This window comes from Symphodus melops (assembly GCF_947650265.1).
Source record: "Symphodus melops genome assembly, chromosome: 5".
Classification (NCBI taxonomy): domain Eukaryota; kingdom Metazoa; phylum Chordata; class Actinopteri; order Labriformes; family Labridae; genus Symphodus; species Symphodus melops.
This window is the reverse complement of record NC_136695.1, coordinates 14,244,781-14,261,996: the sequence shown is the minus strand read 5'-3', so window position 1 is coordinate 14,261,996 and position 17,216 is coordinate 14,244,781. Positions and strand designations below refer to the sequence as shown.

The 17,216-nt window shown below is 37.2% G+C and overlaps 1 protein-coding gene across 1 annotated transcript; it reads left to right on the top strand.

Moving 5' to 3' along the window:
* Positions 1-1,631: 1,631 nt before the first annotated feature.
* ddc (dopa decarboxylase) lies at positions 1,632-15,633 on the top strand. The gene is made up of 14 exons (XM_079343757.1): positions 1,632-1,709; positions 2,638-2,845; positions 3,190-3,303; positions 3,549-3,668; positions 5,935-6,069; positions 7,196-7,339; positions 7,879-7,945; positions 8,276-8,370; positions 10,060-10,127; positions 11,051-11,127; positions 11,984-12,003; positions 12,093-12,191; positions 14,144-14,245; positions 14,499-15,633. The coding sequence occupies exons 2-14, from the start codon at positions 2,645-2,647 to the stop codon at positions 14,697-14,699; spliced, it is 1,443 nt and encodes a 480-aa protein (XP_079199883.1). The 5' UTR covers positions 1,632-1,709; positions 2,638-2,644; the 3' UTR covers positions 14,700-15,633.
* Positions 15,634-17,216: the final 1,583 nt, after the last annotated feature.

Sequence of the window (17,216 nt, the reverse complement as noted above, 5' to 3'; positions counted from 1 at the left end):
GTTTAAAATAATAAATATATTGTACACATTTCACTGTAAGTATGCTACGAAGTGTACATACTTACAGTGAATAACAGTGATAACACATAATAAAGGTCCCAAAATGGACCCTTGTCGGAGGCACTGGAGGCGCAGTGGCAGTGCGAATGTATTGAGGCTTTAGTCCTAGCACGGACGGCCCGGGTTTGCGTCCGGCCTGTGGCTCCCCTCCCGCACACCCATCTCTCCCACGGAGTGGATTACCTTTTTTCTAGAATAGCAATCCTTAACAAAAAAACAAATTGGCAAACCATTTGTAACAAACATCATGAAACATATTTAACTCCCCACAAGTAAAACATTGTACAAACATTAACATTAACTCTGCAGGAGGTACAGAGCGTCCCAGGCGGTGTGAAGGTGTGAGGAACATGATGTCCATTGTTGTGTTTGTGTAGGTCATTCCAGATGTGTTTGTTCACCACTTTATTTGCCTCTATGAAGGTTTATTCTCTGATGGGCCCACTGCCCAACAGAAATGTAGTTTTGCTTATGTAAATTATGTAATCTGAATTTTACATTACATTTGTATAATGAGTAAAACCTAAGGCTAATATTTCAGAAAGTTGCCTCTTTAAAGGAAACCACCCTTTGCTGAGTATGAAACAGTCCAGCTCCATAGCTTCGTGATTATAGACACTGAAAAGGGGCTTCTTCCTGCATAACATCGTCATTCACTTTAAAAAAGAAAAAAAAGTATTACTTCTGGTTTTAAGTTGTGTAAGTGGTCCACTAATCTAATGAATAGAACAAATCTTGGAAATGATTTAACAATCCCAGACATTTCTGCTCTGCCCACTTCATACTTCAGCTCAGCTATTTGTTTGAAAGCTAAAGATCTTACTAAAATATTTAAAGGCACTAAAATAGCATATAATAGACTTACTGTTTATCATATTTAATAGCTTGTTAAACATCAATTCTAACTAGCCTGCGGCCATGACGCCACTCTGCTCAGACCAACAGTGAAATATTAATTATCACATGACAGGCCATAGTGTCTGTCTCAGCCTTAAGAGAGAAGTTGAATTTGTGCAGGACGGGAGATGATGATGATTATGACCACTATAGTAACAGTGTGTACATCGTATTGGGAGACTGCTAGCCTTTCAGCTTGTAGGTTACAGATGTCACCCTGTGGTGTTCAAAAGATGAGTCACTGAGGCATTGCACATTGGGTTCAAAATACCAACATTATAAAATAAACCATAATGTTCTTGTCAGTTTCTCAGTTTTGATCAGGAATTAAAGGATAACCTGCAACCAAGCAGAATAAAGAATTTACCCAGACTACAATAACTTGCATACTGCCATAATCTTTCCTAAAATAGACTTGGTTTTGTGTGTTTTTTTTCTGTCACCATTTTGATCCATGCACCTGCACCTCAAGTGTTGAAAAGATCCTTTACAGACAATTCTGTATGTATATGCTGGTGAGCATCAGAGCCTCCCTATGATTCAGTCTTTCTTGCATATGCTGTGATCCCTTTTCCCATTGGTTAGCCAATGGGGGTTGATGAGGTGGGGGCTGTTAGTGGCAAGATAAAAGGAGCAAATGGCTCATGTCCTGCTTACACACACAAACTCACCACGTGCCTGTCTGTCAGTCTGCTCGTCTGTTTGTGGACGCCTCCTTCCAAACAGCACCGCTGCAGCTTTCACCTGAAATTGTAAGTATGCACACACACACAGACTCACTCACGCACATGCATGCATACAAACATGCCTAATCCTATTTGAGATAAGGATAAGTGCTGTGCTTCTCAACAAGGGAAGCAGTGCAGTGTGAAACACTTGTTGGATGATAAGCCACTTCTGTAGAGCCAGGTGCAATGTTCATTTGTTATTGTGCCATGTGAGTAGTTAGTATGCCAACAATTTGTATCATAATATCTTTAAAGTTGTGTACTGTATTCCTATGAATTCATTTAAATGTACTGAAACAGGTTCATTCTTAAAAAACATTTCAAGAACACAACAAATTCTAATGTCTCTCAGTCATTGTGGCGGGGATATCAAGGTAATCTTGTTAAACCTTTGTTTCCAACAGGTTTATGAGACTGCCCTTTGGCTCAGTGGACTTTGAGAGAATGAGTTTTTTTTTTTACAGTCGTCTGTACAAACAGACTCTAACTTGTTTAACACAGAAATGAAGCTATTCTCTTTCCTTCACTCTCTAAAGTGAAAGTAATCTAAGCTATGATAAGTCCGGCTTATTGTGTTGCTAAGAGGGTCAGCGGCTCATACATTTAAATTGAGCAAGATTATAAAAACTGTGTCAAGGAGCAGGGCTTAGTCTTACTGTGTGTGAGAAAGAGATTCTGTTAGTTTGTGCGTGTATATGTATATATATATATGTATATATATATACACACACACAAACTAACAGAATCTCTTTCTGTGTGTGTGTGTGTGTGTGTGTGTGTGTGTATGTGTATGTGTGTGTGTCATCTATATGTGTGATGCGTGTGTGTGTGTGTCATCTATATGTGTGATGTGTGTGTATGCACATTCAGTCATGAAATTAATGATTTTTCTAACTATATATGTGTTGTAGTACGTTAGTAGATCAATGAATCTATCTGTGCTGTGTGTCAGTGATATCATGGATGCAGCAGAGTTTCGTCGCAGAGGGAGGGAGATGGTGGACTATGTAGCAGACTATCTGGAGAACCTTGAAAAGCGACCGGTCTACCCAGATGTGGAACCAGGATATCTTCGTTCCCTGATCCCCACTGAGGCCCCGACTGAACCTGAGAGTTATGAGGACATTATTAAAGATGTGGAAAGAGTTATAATGCCCGGGGTGAGCTTAGACTTTACTGATTTGTTATGCACGTTATAGTATAGAAGTAGCAAAGATGTTATTATCCTTCTCTGAAAGTGTAATAAACAAGGGATCAAAAGTTGTTCTGGGGAGTGACAATACAGTGATTTTCACACCTATAAATGTATAGTAAAAGATCATGATTTTGCTACTCCCAGAAACTCACTAAATATTTCCCATGTGCCATAAGGACACACTACCCCTTAAAAAGGGGTTAAACAACACTTTTTTAAAATTATTTCAGCTCTACTATTAACAAGGATTTTAACAACCACTTATTTTGGCTGCCCCTTTGATGTTCTATCTTTTTTTTTCTCCTTCAGATCACCCATTGGCAAAGCCCGTACTTCTATGCCTACTATCCTGCTGCGTCTTCGTACCCCGCCATGTTAGCTGACATGCTGTGTACAGCTATTGGGTGCATTGGATTCTCCTGGGTGAGAATCACCTTTTTATTTCTCCAAATTTGAATCTATTTTCGAATGTATTTTTTACTTTATTGGGATGATGCATTTAAAAAAGTTTAAAAATAATTCATGAAACTGATGTGTTTCACAGTTTATTTCTATTGCTAATATGCAGCTCCTTTCTTGTGACTATATTTTTTACAGACTAGATTTAAATTGAGTTCATATTTATATGCAGAACACTTTCATTTTAATCTGTGGTTTGTGTGTCTCAGGCTGCAAGTCCAGCCTGCACAGAGCTGGAGACCGTAATGTTAGATTGGCTGGGGAAGATGCTGCATCTGCCTGAGCATTTTATAGCTGGGACTCATGGCCATGGAGGAGGTGTCATCCAGGTTAGTTTTTTTTGGCACTAGTACCCTTGAACTCTCTGAGTAAAAAAGTTAATATCAAACTGACTTCAAATCCTTTTAATAGTCTTTTTGAGTTTTAAACACCTGTAAAGCCAGATTAGGAGGCTCAATGCTTTTTATATACTCAAAGTTTAACTATTTCAATGATGTCTCTAGTTTACTTGCAAGTTTTATTTCCATAAAAACAAAGGGAGTTATACACATTCATGTCCTCCAAATATATATTCACAAGCAATTTGTGTACTATTGATTTGTTGTCTGTCTCCTTTGCTCACAGTGGCAGAAAAATTGGCAGGAAATTGCCTATTAATGTGTCATCCACAGGCAGGCAGAGATGACGTTGATGGGGACAGGATTGTTTCGTGTGGCGAAAGCCAGGGCATTAGTTTAGTGTTCCATTGACAGAAACGAAACGAAAAGGCGACAGGATACTAGCTTGATCTATTTGTGTTTGTATGTGTGCTTGTTGGCTGCTGAGTGTTGGCGCATGAGAGTGCACTCTGATGACAGATCATTTCATGCCTCTTCTATTGTGACCACCTGAGTGTAAGGCTTTGTGTGTGTGTGTGTGTGTGTGTGTATGTGTGTGTGTGTGTGTGTGTGTGTGTGTGTGTGTGTTTATGTGGCGCATCATGTTTTTGTTTCTGTCTTGCCGCTCTCCTTTTTAAGTGCAGCTTACCAGCTCACCATAGCAACCATTGGAGCTCTTTTCACTGCAGCAAAGCTAATGAGTGTTGTGACAGCCATTATTATAAACCTTATGCCAATACAAAGGGGAAATGGGATTCAAAAAGATGCTCCAGTGACCTTAGATTTCCCTTTTTACCTCTGTATGAGTCATGAGACTTTGGTGGCAGAAAAAGACAACTTGACTATAATAAGAAAAATATGACAGAGAATTAGTTACCAGAACATTAGAGCGAAGAAAAAAAACAACAACCACCTAATACCTCTATAGTTGTTACAGTTTTTGCCGTTTTTCTTCACTCTTAGAAAAGGAACATGTACAACAAGTTTGACGCTTATGGAGGTCAAGTAGATTCCTTTAAAATACAATTAGCTAAACATCATGTTGAGTGGTAGGTAAGGATGGATTGATGAGAGCTTGTAGACTTTCATAAAAGCTACACATTTCAGTGAAAACTATTTCTATTTATCATGACTACATGTTAGATTAGTGCATAGTGTGCATGGAAGCAGAGAAGGAAGCAGGAAGTGTGCTTGGGTAAGTATGGAAGCCTGAGGTTTGATTATTGGTTTGGTCTTTTCAGTTCTTCTCTGATTATCACAGTAACTTGATGTTAAAATGCTTAATTATACCCTGCCTCTACAATTGTTTTGACAACATGCATAAATGTCATATCCTGTTGTTGTTGTATTCATGTTTGGCGAGGTATTTGTGTTTATTGAACACATGATTTGAACATTACATTGATCTGTTGTTATAATATCCCTAGATACTAAAAAGTCATGCTTCACCTTATTATCTAGCCTCAAACAATTTCCACAGTAACATGCTGGCTGAACGTTGTCTCACGGCAGAGTAACAAACTGTGGTGATTTTCTCTTTAAATGAAAAGGTGTCACAGCTTTTAAATCACAGGCCAATGTTGAACTCGTTATGAGTTCATGTGGTTATCGTGTGTTTTTGATATTACAAATCAGTTGAAAAACACACATTGAAAGCTTGCATCAATGTTCATTACACAGAAAACACAAATAGGAAAACTATAATTTACCACAAATATCTGTAAGACATTTGTGAATGAAAATTATTACATAGTCTACATTATGTGCATGTAAACCCTACATATGTGTTTATCGTGTATATATTTAAGTCCAGAATCCTAGCAATGATAAATGAGTTGTAACTCTGACACAGCTGCACTATTAAAAAAAAGAAAAGAAAAAAAAAGCCAACAGATATTTTCCTGTGCTTTGTCTCTTGGGTTAATTCAATTAAAGCATCTTTCAATTCAGATTGTGGTTTAGGTCCTAAAGCTACAAATACTTAGCTTTATATCATTAGGATCCATATTTGATACAAAATAAGGCAAATGAAACTTCACACTTCTTCACATCTAGACAAGGCTGTTTGGAAAAACATTTTGAACAGCCCCAGCTTTATTAGTTGTCATTGCTGGCAACAAAAAATTAGAAGTGTTTCCAAACCCTTTTGAACTAAACATTGGATATACACAACATTGGAGCAGATTTATTTTACAAGTGGCCTCTTATTCTCCAACAGGGCACAGCTAGTGAGGCCACCCTGATGTCGTTGCTCGCTGCTCGCTGTAAAGCCGTTCGACAAGTTCAGGCCTCAAACCCAGAAAAATCGGAGGGTGCCATCCTCTCTGAACTGGTGGCATACACCTCTGAACAAGTAAGCATGACAACGATATGTACAAAGTCACTTCTAATTTTGAATGGAGAGGCTGAGCTCTCTCTTATTATATTTATTTTTCAGTCACATGTTTTCTTTGTGGGTAAATGCAGATCCTAAAACCTTCACGGTTACCTCAGTAACAGTAAACATAAATCTAGTGATTGACTGAGACAGAGGGTCGTGCAGTCTGTAGCTTTGATAAGGTTGAATAGCAGGCTGACTTTGTGATTGGGTTAGGGAGTCGCCTGAGGGCCCCGCAGACCTTTACTGAGAGAGCTATTTGTAGTTTTCCTTTTGAACAACACTGCTCTTTTGTCTGAGAGTAAATGTCAATTACAACTGGACAATTTGTGTTCATTTAATTCTCGTATAGTTTTCTTTTGTAGTGGTCAGTAATACAAATCTAGGGCTGAGGATGATAACGGTCTTAAAATGATAATTTTCATCCTCAGTATTTCTGATTCAGCATTCACTTGAAATTATTCCTAGTTTAACTGCAATTAAAGAAGCCTTGCTCGTGAAAGTTATCAGACAGTATTTAAAGAATTTAGTGACAAACATTTAAGAGCAACATGTGTAGACTAAGATACATTTTAGAGGGTTTTGCAAAGAACGGGTTCCCATCCAAATGACTTTTCTAACTAAATGTCCAGATTAAAAAAAAACAACAGTTTAAATATCTGTATCTGTACATATGTATCAACAGCTTGTCAAAACTGAAAAAAATAGACAAGTGCAACTCTAGTTGAAAATTAGCTAAAGCTACAGCAAAAACTCTCTTTTGTGCAACAGATCTGTTTCTTGCTCTATGTTGGAACTATGTTGAATTGTGTGTATATGTATATATATATGTGTGTGTGTGTGTGTGTGTGTATACATACATACATATATACATATATACATACATATAAATACATACATATAAATACATACATATACTATATATATATATATATATATATATATATATATATATATATATATATATATATATAAACATTCTTGCATGAAATCATTAACACTACATTTGTAATTATTGTTAAACTTGTTGGCTACCAAAAGAAGGAGGGGCTAGCAGTTATTATTGCATTTCTCACAATTGTTGCATCTCATTCCTCCTCAGGCGCATTCTTCGGTGGAGCGTGCAGCTCTTATTGGTGGAGTGATGATGAAGAAGGTTCCTACTGATCACAACTATGCTGTTTTAGGAGACACACTTAAGAAGATGGTGGAGGAGGACAAAGCTGCTGGACTCATCCCTTTCTATGTGAGAAAAAATATGTGACTTAGAGATAACAAACAAGGAAAACAAGCGTACAGCTGCATCACAAACATCAGATACTGTTACTTGTTCTCATATCCGGCATTGGATTGCTTCACCAACACATGCAACCACACTCAGAACCTTTCACAATGATATGATTAGCTGTGCTGCTGCTGTGCACGCCCTGAGGCTTCTGTTGAAGGATAACATTGTTTCTGTTGACCCTAATGTTCGTCTATCTGGTTAAGGACAATAATTTCGGCCTCATCTGGACCCACAGATCACTATCAGATCAGAGTAATTTGAATGCTACAGCGAAACAGCAGCTCTGAAACATCCAGAGTGAAACCCTGTGTTTGAATATATTACTTAGAACTTTCCTGATTAAAAAAAATGTGCAACTGTACGTTCAATGACTTAAAATCACATCTTATTGTATAAAACAATAAATATACCCTATGCCACCTTTGTTACAGATAAAATTAGTAATGAGCAGGATAAGCATTTCAGGGTGTTTAATGGTCTGTGTTTGTGTCTTTCAGTTCTGTGCGACTCTTGGCACCACTCCATCATGTGCGTTTGATCACATCACTGAGCTGGGGCCTTTGTGTGAGTGAACTTGAAATAGATTGTTTGTCATGTTAGCAGTATTTGTTTTAAAACCCAGAAAATGGCAAATATAGATATATATGTGTGGATGTAAGAAGCTCCCTACCTTCGAACTAAGTAGGTACAAATAAGAAACAAATATACAATAATTATACATTCAGTAAGTTTGTTCAAAGCTAAAAAATTTTTTTTTTTTTAAATAGTTCAAAATAAAACATGAATAAAATAGATCAGTGTTTTGTAAGTTCATCTGCATGATGTGATTATGTATTTTGAGCAGACGTTTGTTAGATATTCATTGCTATCCTCTTTGTCTTTTGTTTGGTCCAGGTAATAAGGAAAACCTTTGGATGCACATTGATGCAGCGTATGCTGGGAGTGCGTTTATCTGCCCTGAGTTCAGACCTTTGTTGAATGGTGTTGAGGTGTGTGAAGTCTTCACGTTCATGTTATACAGTACATAAAACACTAAATTAACATTAGTTACAGTCACAGGGATTTGTGGCTACTTTGAAGGTTTTCTTTAAGTTTTCTCATGAGACAGATTACTTGATGTTTTTGGATCATTTGTTTTAAACATCACCCACCTCCAAACATACAGGCTAAAGTTAAATGACAAGACAAGCCTTTTATGTTCTCAATTATCTATGAATTATCCCTCATAGCACCTATGAAAGGTAGCACTGAGCGCATACTGATTTAATCTGACTGATTCCATTCTGTTTGAAAATGGCTCAATGTTAATGTCAAGGAGAAAGCGAGCAGGAGTGAGTAATAGGCCGAACAATCGTTGGTAGCGTATAGGAGCATCAATCCGCCTTTTGAGGCTTGCCGAGGCAGCTCCCCAAGCTGTGCAGAGACGCAGAGATAAGGAGCAAGTAATTTCCTGAGGCAGCGTTAGACCTTTATAAACCACTTTTTATCAGGCACACAAGTTCTAACAATGTTGGTGGCCAACAGAGGCAACTGATTTGACTGTAAAAGAGCCAACTGTTGTCCCATCCTTACTTATACGTAAAGATAGATGTTACATTAGCTACAGAGGTGTGAGAAAAAAATATTTTTGTAATTTTATTCATAATTTTCTTTAGTGTTCCCTGCAAAAAACGATTTAAACCACATGCTGTAATATTCAGTAGAATTTGTAGACTTTAGATTTGGCTCATAACGTTCAAACTGTTTAACGTCAATGAAAATTATAGTTCAGGGACATGCAGAATGAACCTGGTCTTTCAGGGTGAGAGTGTGGCCCTGCTGGACGGTTTGTTGCTAGGATATGAGTGATGGGTGAGTAGACAGCCAACCCCCTTTGAATTAGTCAGCATGGCAACTGTCAGACAGGAGTCTGTCTCACATTGTCTCTCTGTGCTGTGTTATTGCATTTATGGTGGTGCAGAAAAGGATATTACAAAAGATAGCAAACAATAAGATCAGAAAAGATAAGGGGGAAAAGGTTTGAATCAATGCTGCCAGGAAAGGGTTATTCTCTCTGCTCTCTGTAAGCTGTTGGCTGCATGCTCCTGTTTTGCATTTCAAATAAACTGTGTCTGCTTTAGTTGAGATGATGGTGTTGGTGAAAAGGTTGTATCTGCGTCAGTGATGGTTAATAAATGTGTAATGCAGGAGTAAAAAAAAACATTATTCAAATGCTGCTTGTACAATACAAACAATTGTGAAATATCAGCACTTTTTGGACATATTTAAAAGATAGATTTTTGGGCCTTTTTTTGCCTTTGTTTGATGTGACAGCTGAAGAGAGACAGAAAAATGTTAAATGAAGAGAGTCGGGTATGACATGCTGCAAAGGGCTGAGGTCAAATGCAAACCCATGGCTGTTGCAACAAGGACAATACCCGGTGTATATTTAATGCCTAATAGCCTATAGTGGGCATCCCATATTCTGAAGCTATAGTCATCAGGTGCACTTTGACCAATTATTATTATTTAATACAATTTTTAACTCTTTTTAATCAGAGTCTATGTATACAATCCCCAATTAAAGCAAATTATGTAAAATTATAAAATTAGGTCCAGTTTTGTGTGTATTTTGTTATTTTAAGTTCATTTAATTCATTTTATAAAGTAATCAAAGCTGTTTTTTGTTTCTTGTTAAGTTTGCAGATTCTTTTAACTTCAACCCACACAAATGGCTTCTAATCAACTTTGACTGCTCTGCATTGTGGTAAGATGCTTCACTGTTGTCGTATATTGTGTTGTATGATAGTAATAGGCTGTGTAGAAACAATGTGACAACAGAGTCTATGCCTGTACTGCATGTTACAAAGAGAGGCCTAACACATCTGCAAGAAGTCAGAATACTTCACAGTTTACCTCAGAGTGACTCATAGTTCCTCTAAAGCGACAATGAGTAGTTAGTGTCATCTCTAAACTGTTATCCATCAACTCATTTGCCGAGTAAAAATAGACTCACGCCTTCCAGCTGCCTCTGCTGTCAGCGGCTAACAAAACAAGACATGCTCTGCACGAGTTGAGAACAAAGGTGTTTGACCATGCTGAGTGGAAGCTGCTCCATATTCAAGTCACAATAATGAAATATATATTGCCTTTGAAATATTTTCTTTTTAGCTTTTTTTTTTGATACAACTGGTACTTCCTTTATCAACAAATAGGTAAAATGTATGTTATACTTCCTGATTTCTTATTAGAGATTTAATGCAGTATTGGAAAAATAATTGACAGGCCAGTACAACACATTAAACCATGAAAAGTAATTACACTTACACTTTATGTCATGCATGTTTGTTAACACAAGGTTGTCAACTTATCAAACTTTGATTGTTTTATATTTAGTGAAATCCACTGTAAAGGACCACAATCATGAATTTAGATATTTTTGATTTTGTTTATAAATTGATAGACCTATCTATCTATCTATCTATCTATCTATCTATCTATCTATCTATCTATCTATCTATCTATCTATCTATCTATCTATCTATCTATCTATCTATCTATCTATCTATCTATCTATCTATCTATCTATCTATCTATCCATCCATCCATCCATCCATCCATCCATCCATCCATCCATCCATCCATCCATCCATCCATCCATCCAATTATTTAGTCTTTTTTTTCTTATAGGGTGAAGAAAAGGACAGACATCATCGGAGCCTTCAAGATGGAGCCACTCTACCTGAAACATGAAAACCAGGAGTCAGGTAGAGTCATTAGTCATTACTGATTTGAAAACACTGATGAGATTGGATTCATTGTGGTTCGAAAGCAGAAATGACTGTTCATATCACCATCATGCCAATGGAGTACTTGTTATAGCCACATTTTATTTGTGTGCATTTTTGTTGGCATTTACACATGTGAAGGGAGGACATTTCTAAAAAGTAGGAATGTTTTTAAGCTTTAGATTTGGCTTAAAGGTTTTAGGGAAAGCACTGACAATAGGGTTTAGGATTGGAGGATAAACGTGCATGTTTTTCTGGCCTCTGAATTCTATGTTATCTGAAGTTTAGCTGATTTACTTTTATAGCTTGTTTATTTATTACACCCTATATTCATTTTCCTATCATAGAAGTGTGAGTTTGTTTTAAGAAAGTTTTAAAAATCTTGCCAAATATGTAACAAATTGGACCTTGAAATTCACATCCAGTGTCTGTGTGAATATGGTTCTGAGCTGGTGCACATACTCAGCCTGCATATGGAGTCAAATCTGCACTATAATTTGTCTGACAGACAACAGACTGACACAAAAAACAACCAGTTTGCCTCCAACATCACTGCAGCACCTTACAAAAGCCTTCACTCATGCAATCGGGCATCTTCAATCTAATTAATGGTCATTAGCAGCAGCTAACACTGGGCTCCGTTCTGTGTGAAACGACAGTCCTGTGATCAGTGAAATATAGTGGGTGGAATCATGCAACACCTGCAGAATGATACAGACCCCGTTCAGAAGCAATAGCAGCTCAGTATCAGAAATGTGTTCATTCAAGTTTGTCATTGGTCTGATTATGTGATTTGACATTTTTTATTGATCATGGGCCTTTTCTCCGTTCACAGGGCTGGTCACAGATTATAGGGTAAGGTTACACAATATTTAGTTTTAGGAAATCTGGTTTCCAAAGCAAGCAACGAACTTTCAATGTTAAAATAAATATTCTCCTTGCAGCATTGGCAGATTCCACTTGGAAGAAGATTTCGCTCACTGAAGATGTGGTTTGTCTTCCGTATGTACGGACTGTCAGGCATGCAGGCTCACATACGTAAGGTAGGAGTCAAGCTAAATGATTCCCTCCAGTTTACTTCCTGTATATAATTTTGACCATTTTCCCTTAGACCCACTTTTTTTTTGTCCTTATAGAAACTTGTACCTGACATTTTCAGCATTTTCAGAAATCCCCTTCAGTGAAAACAGACAGGAATCTAGTTTGAATGTCTAAACAAAATTAACTAACCCTTCTCCAGAACACTGACATGAAGCAGGGTTTTTTTTGTTGGGTATCCCTAATTGACACTGTTGTTGATCTTTTGCCTCTGTTTTTACAGAGAGATGTTTATTGAGGTTTTAACGGTAATTTTGGAATAATAATTGCAAAAGATGGGTGTCATGCCAATGTTGCAATTCCATTACGATAACAACTTAATCCTCACCCTGACCTCCTTACCATTAATGACTTAAAGATATGCACAATGCAAACACTAGTGAGTAATATTTCATTCTCTCACTTAATTACTTCTGAATAAAAATGACTTCCGACAATCACACATTATTGGCTTTTACAGTAAATGCCACCCATTCTCCCCATCTCTTCCTTCCCCCCTCCCTTGCCTCACCAGCTAATCCTCCTCACCACTAAAGTCCTTTCATTGCCTTCATCTCTGCCTCCATCAGCACATCCTGCCAGTCATATTTGTCTGGTCTGTTTCTTCTTTTAATAGGAGCATTTTCCAACATTTACCGCCACGTCTTTTCCCTCTCTCAGTCTCCTTCCGATGCTTCCCCCCTTGTTTGTCTGTCTTTCCCTTCATGTTCCTCTTCCTCCCTCCAGTGAGTTATGTCAATCAAAAGAGTCTGTTTTTTGTTTACTCTCCATTTTAAATGAAGCAGAAGAAGCAGGAGTGATCCCTGCGGCTATAATTCATGACTTATACTCTACAGTACATCTTCTGTCTTCTACATTAGAGTGAGCAGTTTGAGTCTTTGCTTCCGGTCTAGTGTAGCTGAATCTAAATTAATAGCATACAATTTACACGTTTAAATGCAAATACAGAATGTGTGGGTACTGATCCAAAAAGGCTGTCTTCAAGCCTAGTGAGTAGTGTTTATTTTTTTAAATCTTTTTAAACACTTATAATTTACCCACCATTAGAAAAAATAGAGATAAAAAACAAAGTATTTTAATGTGAGTGGTAAACAAAACATGATTCCTGAGTAGGAAGCAGTAATTAGAAAATCAAGATTTGAGCCAGTAAGAGTATTAGCTTGTAAAGATCCCTGAGTAATGGTGAAAAACACTGCAAAGGGGTAATCAAGCTGTCATAATAGTGATGAGACACAATGTGGTGTGTTGACAGGTTCACATGCATTTAACAACTTGGTTGGCTTGTTCATCATAATGGGAATGAAAGCTAATGAGCAAATTTCACTGCACACTGCTGCTTTTATTTATTCTGAAGGAAAACACTTTAAAAAAAAAAAAAAGAAAACTATTTCATGCCTACTTATTTCTCATTTGAGTTTGTTTAAACTGGGCTTCCTTTGCCAAGATGTGTACAATCCATTTTTTTGCTCTTTTGTTTTGGTCATTGAACGTTCCATGGTTATAGTTCAAAACAAATGATGATATTACTGGCTTTTGGGCAAAGTTCAATCTGTATGACAGACAGCATTGGTCCATTGTAATGATACAGCACTGCCATCTAGTGAAAGTATTAGATAGTATGCCTATCGTATAATTTTTTTCATAAAACAAATAGTTGACACAAAGAATATGTGTGTCAGTTTGGTTAATAGTTTTAAGTTGAAACTTTTACAACAAAATATTTGTTTGACTTTATGATACCAACCTGAAACCAATAATTCATGGTGTTGTTTCTTTAGTCATATACAGTAGGTAAACATTAGACTCTACTGTAGATCTCTAATGACTCTTTATCATGCACGTTATATGACCGAGCGGAGGGATATGGATTATTGTTTTCTTTGTTGTCTCTTTACAGCAAGTGGCCCTGGCAAAGGAGTTTGAGAGTCTGGTACGAGCAGACCAAAGATTTGAGATCTGTGCTGAGGTCATCATGGGATTGGTCTGCTTCAGACTTAAGGTAACACCATCAGATATTATAGAATACTATATTACTTATTTAAAAAAGCCTGTGTGCTTCCATAAGAAAGAACAACTTGCTGATTGTCTTTCACAGTATCAATGCAATTTGGATTAAGTACACTGCTTTCATAATAAATTGGGAAACATAATAAAGTGTACTGTAAAATGACAACCATTGCACCCCAAAGTGTCCATAAGGCCAAATTATGTTTTTAGCTGTGTGTCTTCTGTGCTCTCCTTCTTTCTCTTAGGGCTCCAATGAGCTGAACCAGAACTTGCTGAAAAGGATCAATCAAAACAGAGAGATCCACCTCGTGCCTTGCCAGCTCTCTGGCAGCTTTGTGTTGCGCTTCGCCATCTGCTCTCGCTTTACCGAATCACGTCACATCCAACAAGCATGGCGGCACATCACACAGATGACTTTTGAGCTTTTGCAGGAGCCCAATCAATAACGAAACCGGTTGTAGTCCACTCTGGTGTGGAAATGATGACCAAAGTCAGGATAAGGATTTATTTCACCGATGTTTAATGTCTTAAAGGGAAAGAACCATCATTTTACAGCTCACTCAGCAGATGTATTGTTGTTTGCAGATGAGCAATCCAGGCATGTCAATCTTTTCATTTACAAAGTGATGTTGGTCAAATTAACTTACAACACAGCGATTATAATTGGTCAAACTCATAATAAATATTACATTTTCTTGCTGCAAAATGTTTCACCACAGTGAGACATGTACATTATGTCCTCCTTACACCAATCCCCTGAAGTCTTTGCTGCTGCCTGCTTCTGTGTCTTCTTAGTTTTAATTTCAGGGTGAGCTAGAAGATGTATAGTAATTGTTTTCATTTTATTTAATGCTGCAATGAATATAATTCACATTGTGTGTGTAAAAATTCTTGAGCCAATGATGGCTTCTTTTTTGTCGATATGTTTAGTGAAATGAATGTCAAAGAATGAAACTCTCACGTCTCTTATCTGAATATAATGTTTAATGTAATATTGGCTTTATGGAATGAAATGTTGAAGAAAATTGTCTGTTAGGCTAAATCCCTTAAAATTCATAAGCCTACATCATTCGGGACCTCATAAACACAATAACCTGTATGTAATATATAATTACAAAAAAATGACCAATATTTTTTATTATTATTTTTGTTTCTACAGAATGCTCATGCTTGATTAATCTAGGGTCTTTTATGACAAAAGAGTAGTATTTTAAAATTACAGTGGCAAAAGAGAATCATGTTTTCAGTTCGTCAAAAATAATCCTACTTTTAGGGGAACCATTTACTGTAATAATTTGGTTAACCATCAGAGCCATTGATTGTTTAGTTGTAATAAAAAAGAAGAAGAAAATGAGGATTTACTAATGCCGCAGTTGATCCCATGAAAAAAATGAAAAATAGTGTGATATCTGTATTAATTTCATATCTTGTATCAGGTTAACTCCAAACCACAATGTTTAGTAGATTCCTATGAACAAATGTAATTAAAACATTTCTGTGGTCTCCTGCCTTTTGTCCATATCTATGGAAATATTTAAATTCAATGTGTGGCTCTGTAATTGTGTTTATTTGTGTGCCAGTAGCTGTATGTTGTTTACATTGACTACGTTGACCCTTATTGTGAATTCCTCTGATTGGTTCATTCCTGGATCACAATGTTCAAGTTGGCTGTGCGCTGCATTGGATTGGTTTATTTAATTAAAATCTAACATAGCATGCATGGTATTTGAATCTCATTTTGTATTATTTATTAGAGTTGTAAAAAAGATCAGAATCACAAAGATCTCAAATTCTAGGGCACAAAAATTATGTTTCCAAGCCTTATACTAACAGAGTTGTAAAAATGCTGCCTGATTTCAACTGCTGCCCGTCCTCTTCAGTGCTCTCAATTATAGTTGACAGGCTGTACACAACTAACCATCAGCCTCCTCTGAGCATTCTAATCCCTGAGGACAAAGGCCTGTGTTCTATAAATACAGATGAGGATTCAGTGTTAGAGGTAAAATCTTAGGCCCTGATGAGTTTGGCTTTTCCTTTCACTTGCAGTTAAAGCTATATTAAGATTATTCTTCAGGTTAAAACTTTATGAAAGAAAAAGTACACAGGCACATTTTTTTAAAACTTGAAGCCTTCAGTGTTGTATTAGAAAAATATGGCTGTATTTCTGGCTTTAAAATAAACTTCAATAAAAGTATTGTAGCGTCCGTATGGACGTTAAAGGACGACGAGAGTGAGCAATTAACAGCTTTTAATAAACCCGGTCACTGTCGGCCGTGACCACGCCGATTACAGCAGCGAACAACACAATTTGTCGTAACACTTCAACTCTCTCTCCTACTGCCACTCAACACGTTCTCGCTGGTGCATTCACTGACTCTCCACATAATCGGAATTATGAACACATTACACACACACTAACTTTACAACATGAACCGTTACAGTATGACATTATCTCTCAATATGGCTTCCCAACAACTACCAAGAGGTAACGTCCTATTTCGTTGGGAACTCCATAACCCCCAGTCGTGGTCCGAGAGGCAGACACACTAGGTACTTTTGAGAATAGACTTAAAACTTTTCTTTTTGATAAATCTTATAGTTAGGGCTGGCTTAGATATAAACCAGCTCAGAGTTATGCTGCTAGAGGCCTAGACTACCGGGGGAATCGGCACCTTGAACTCTTATATACTCTCGCTCCCTCTTTCTCTCTCTCTCAGCTTTCATATCATATTACTGCTTGACACTATCTTTATATTCAAGTTATTAACCTCTCCTTTTTCATCCACTTTGTCATTGGCATGTGACTCTTTATTATAAAAACTCAATCAAGCTTTGTTTCAGAGAAGGCTGTGTGCGGCGAGGAGAAATACAGACGTAAACAATCAGCTGTGTGTTACAGTCAAAGGTTTCAACACGGCGGGGTTTTGTTTGCCGATGTAACACGGGAAATTACGATTCTTTCA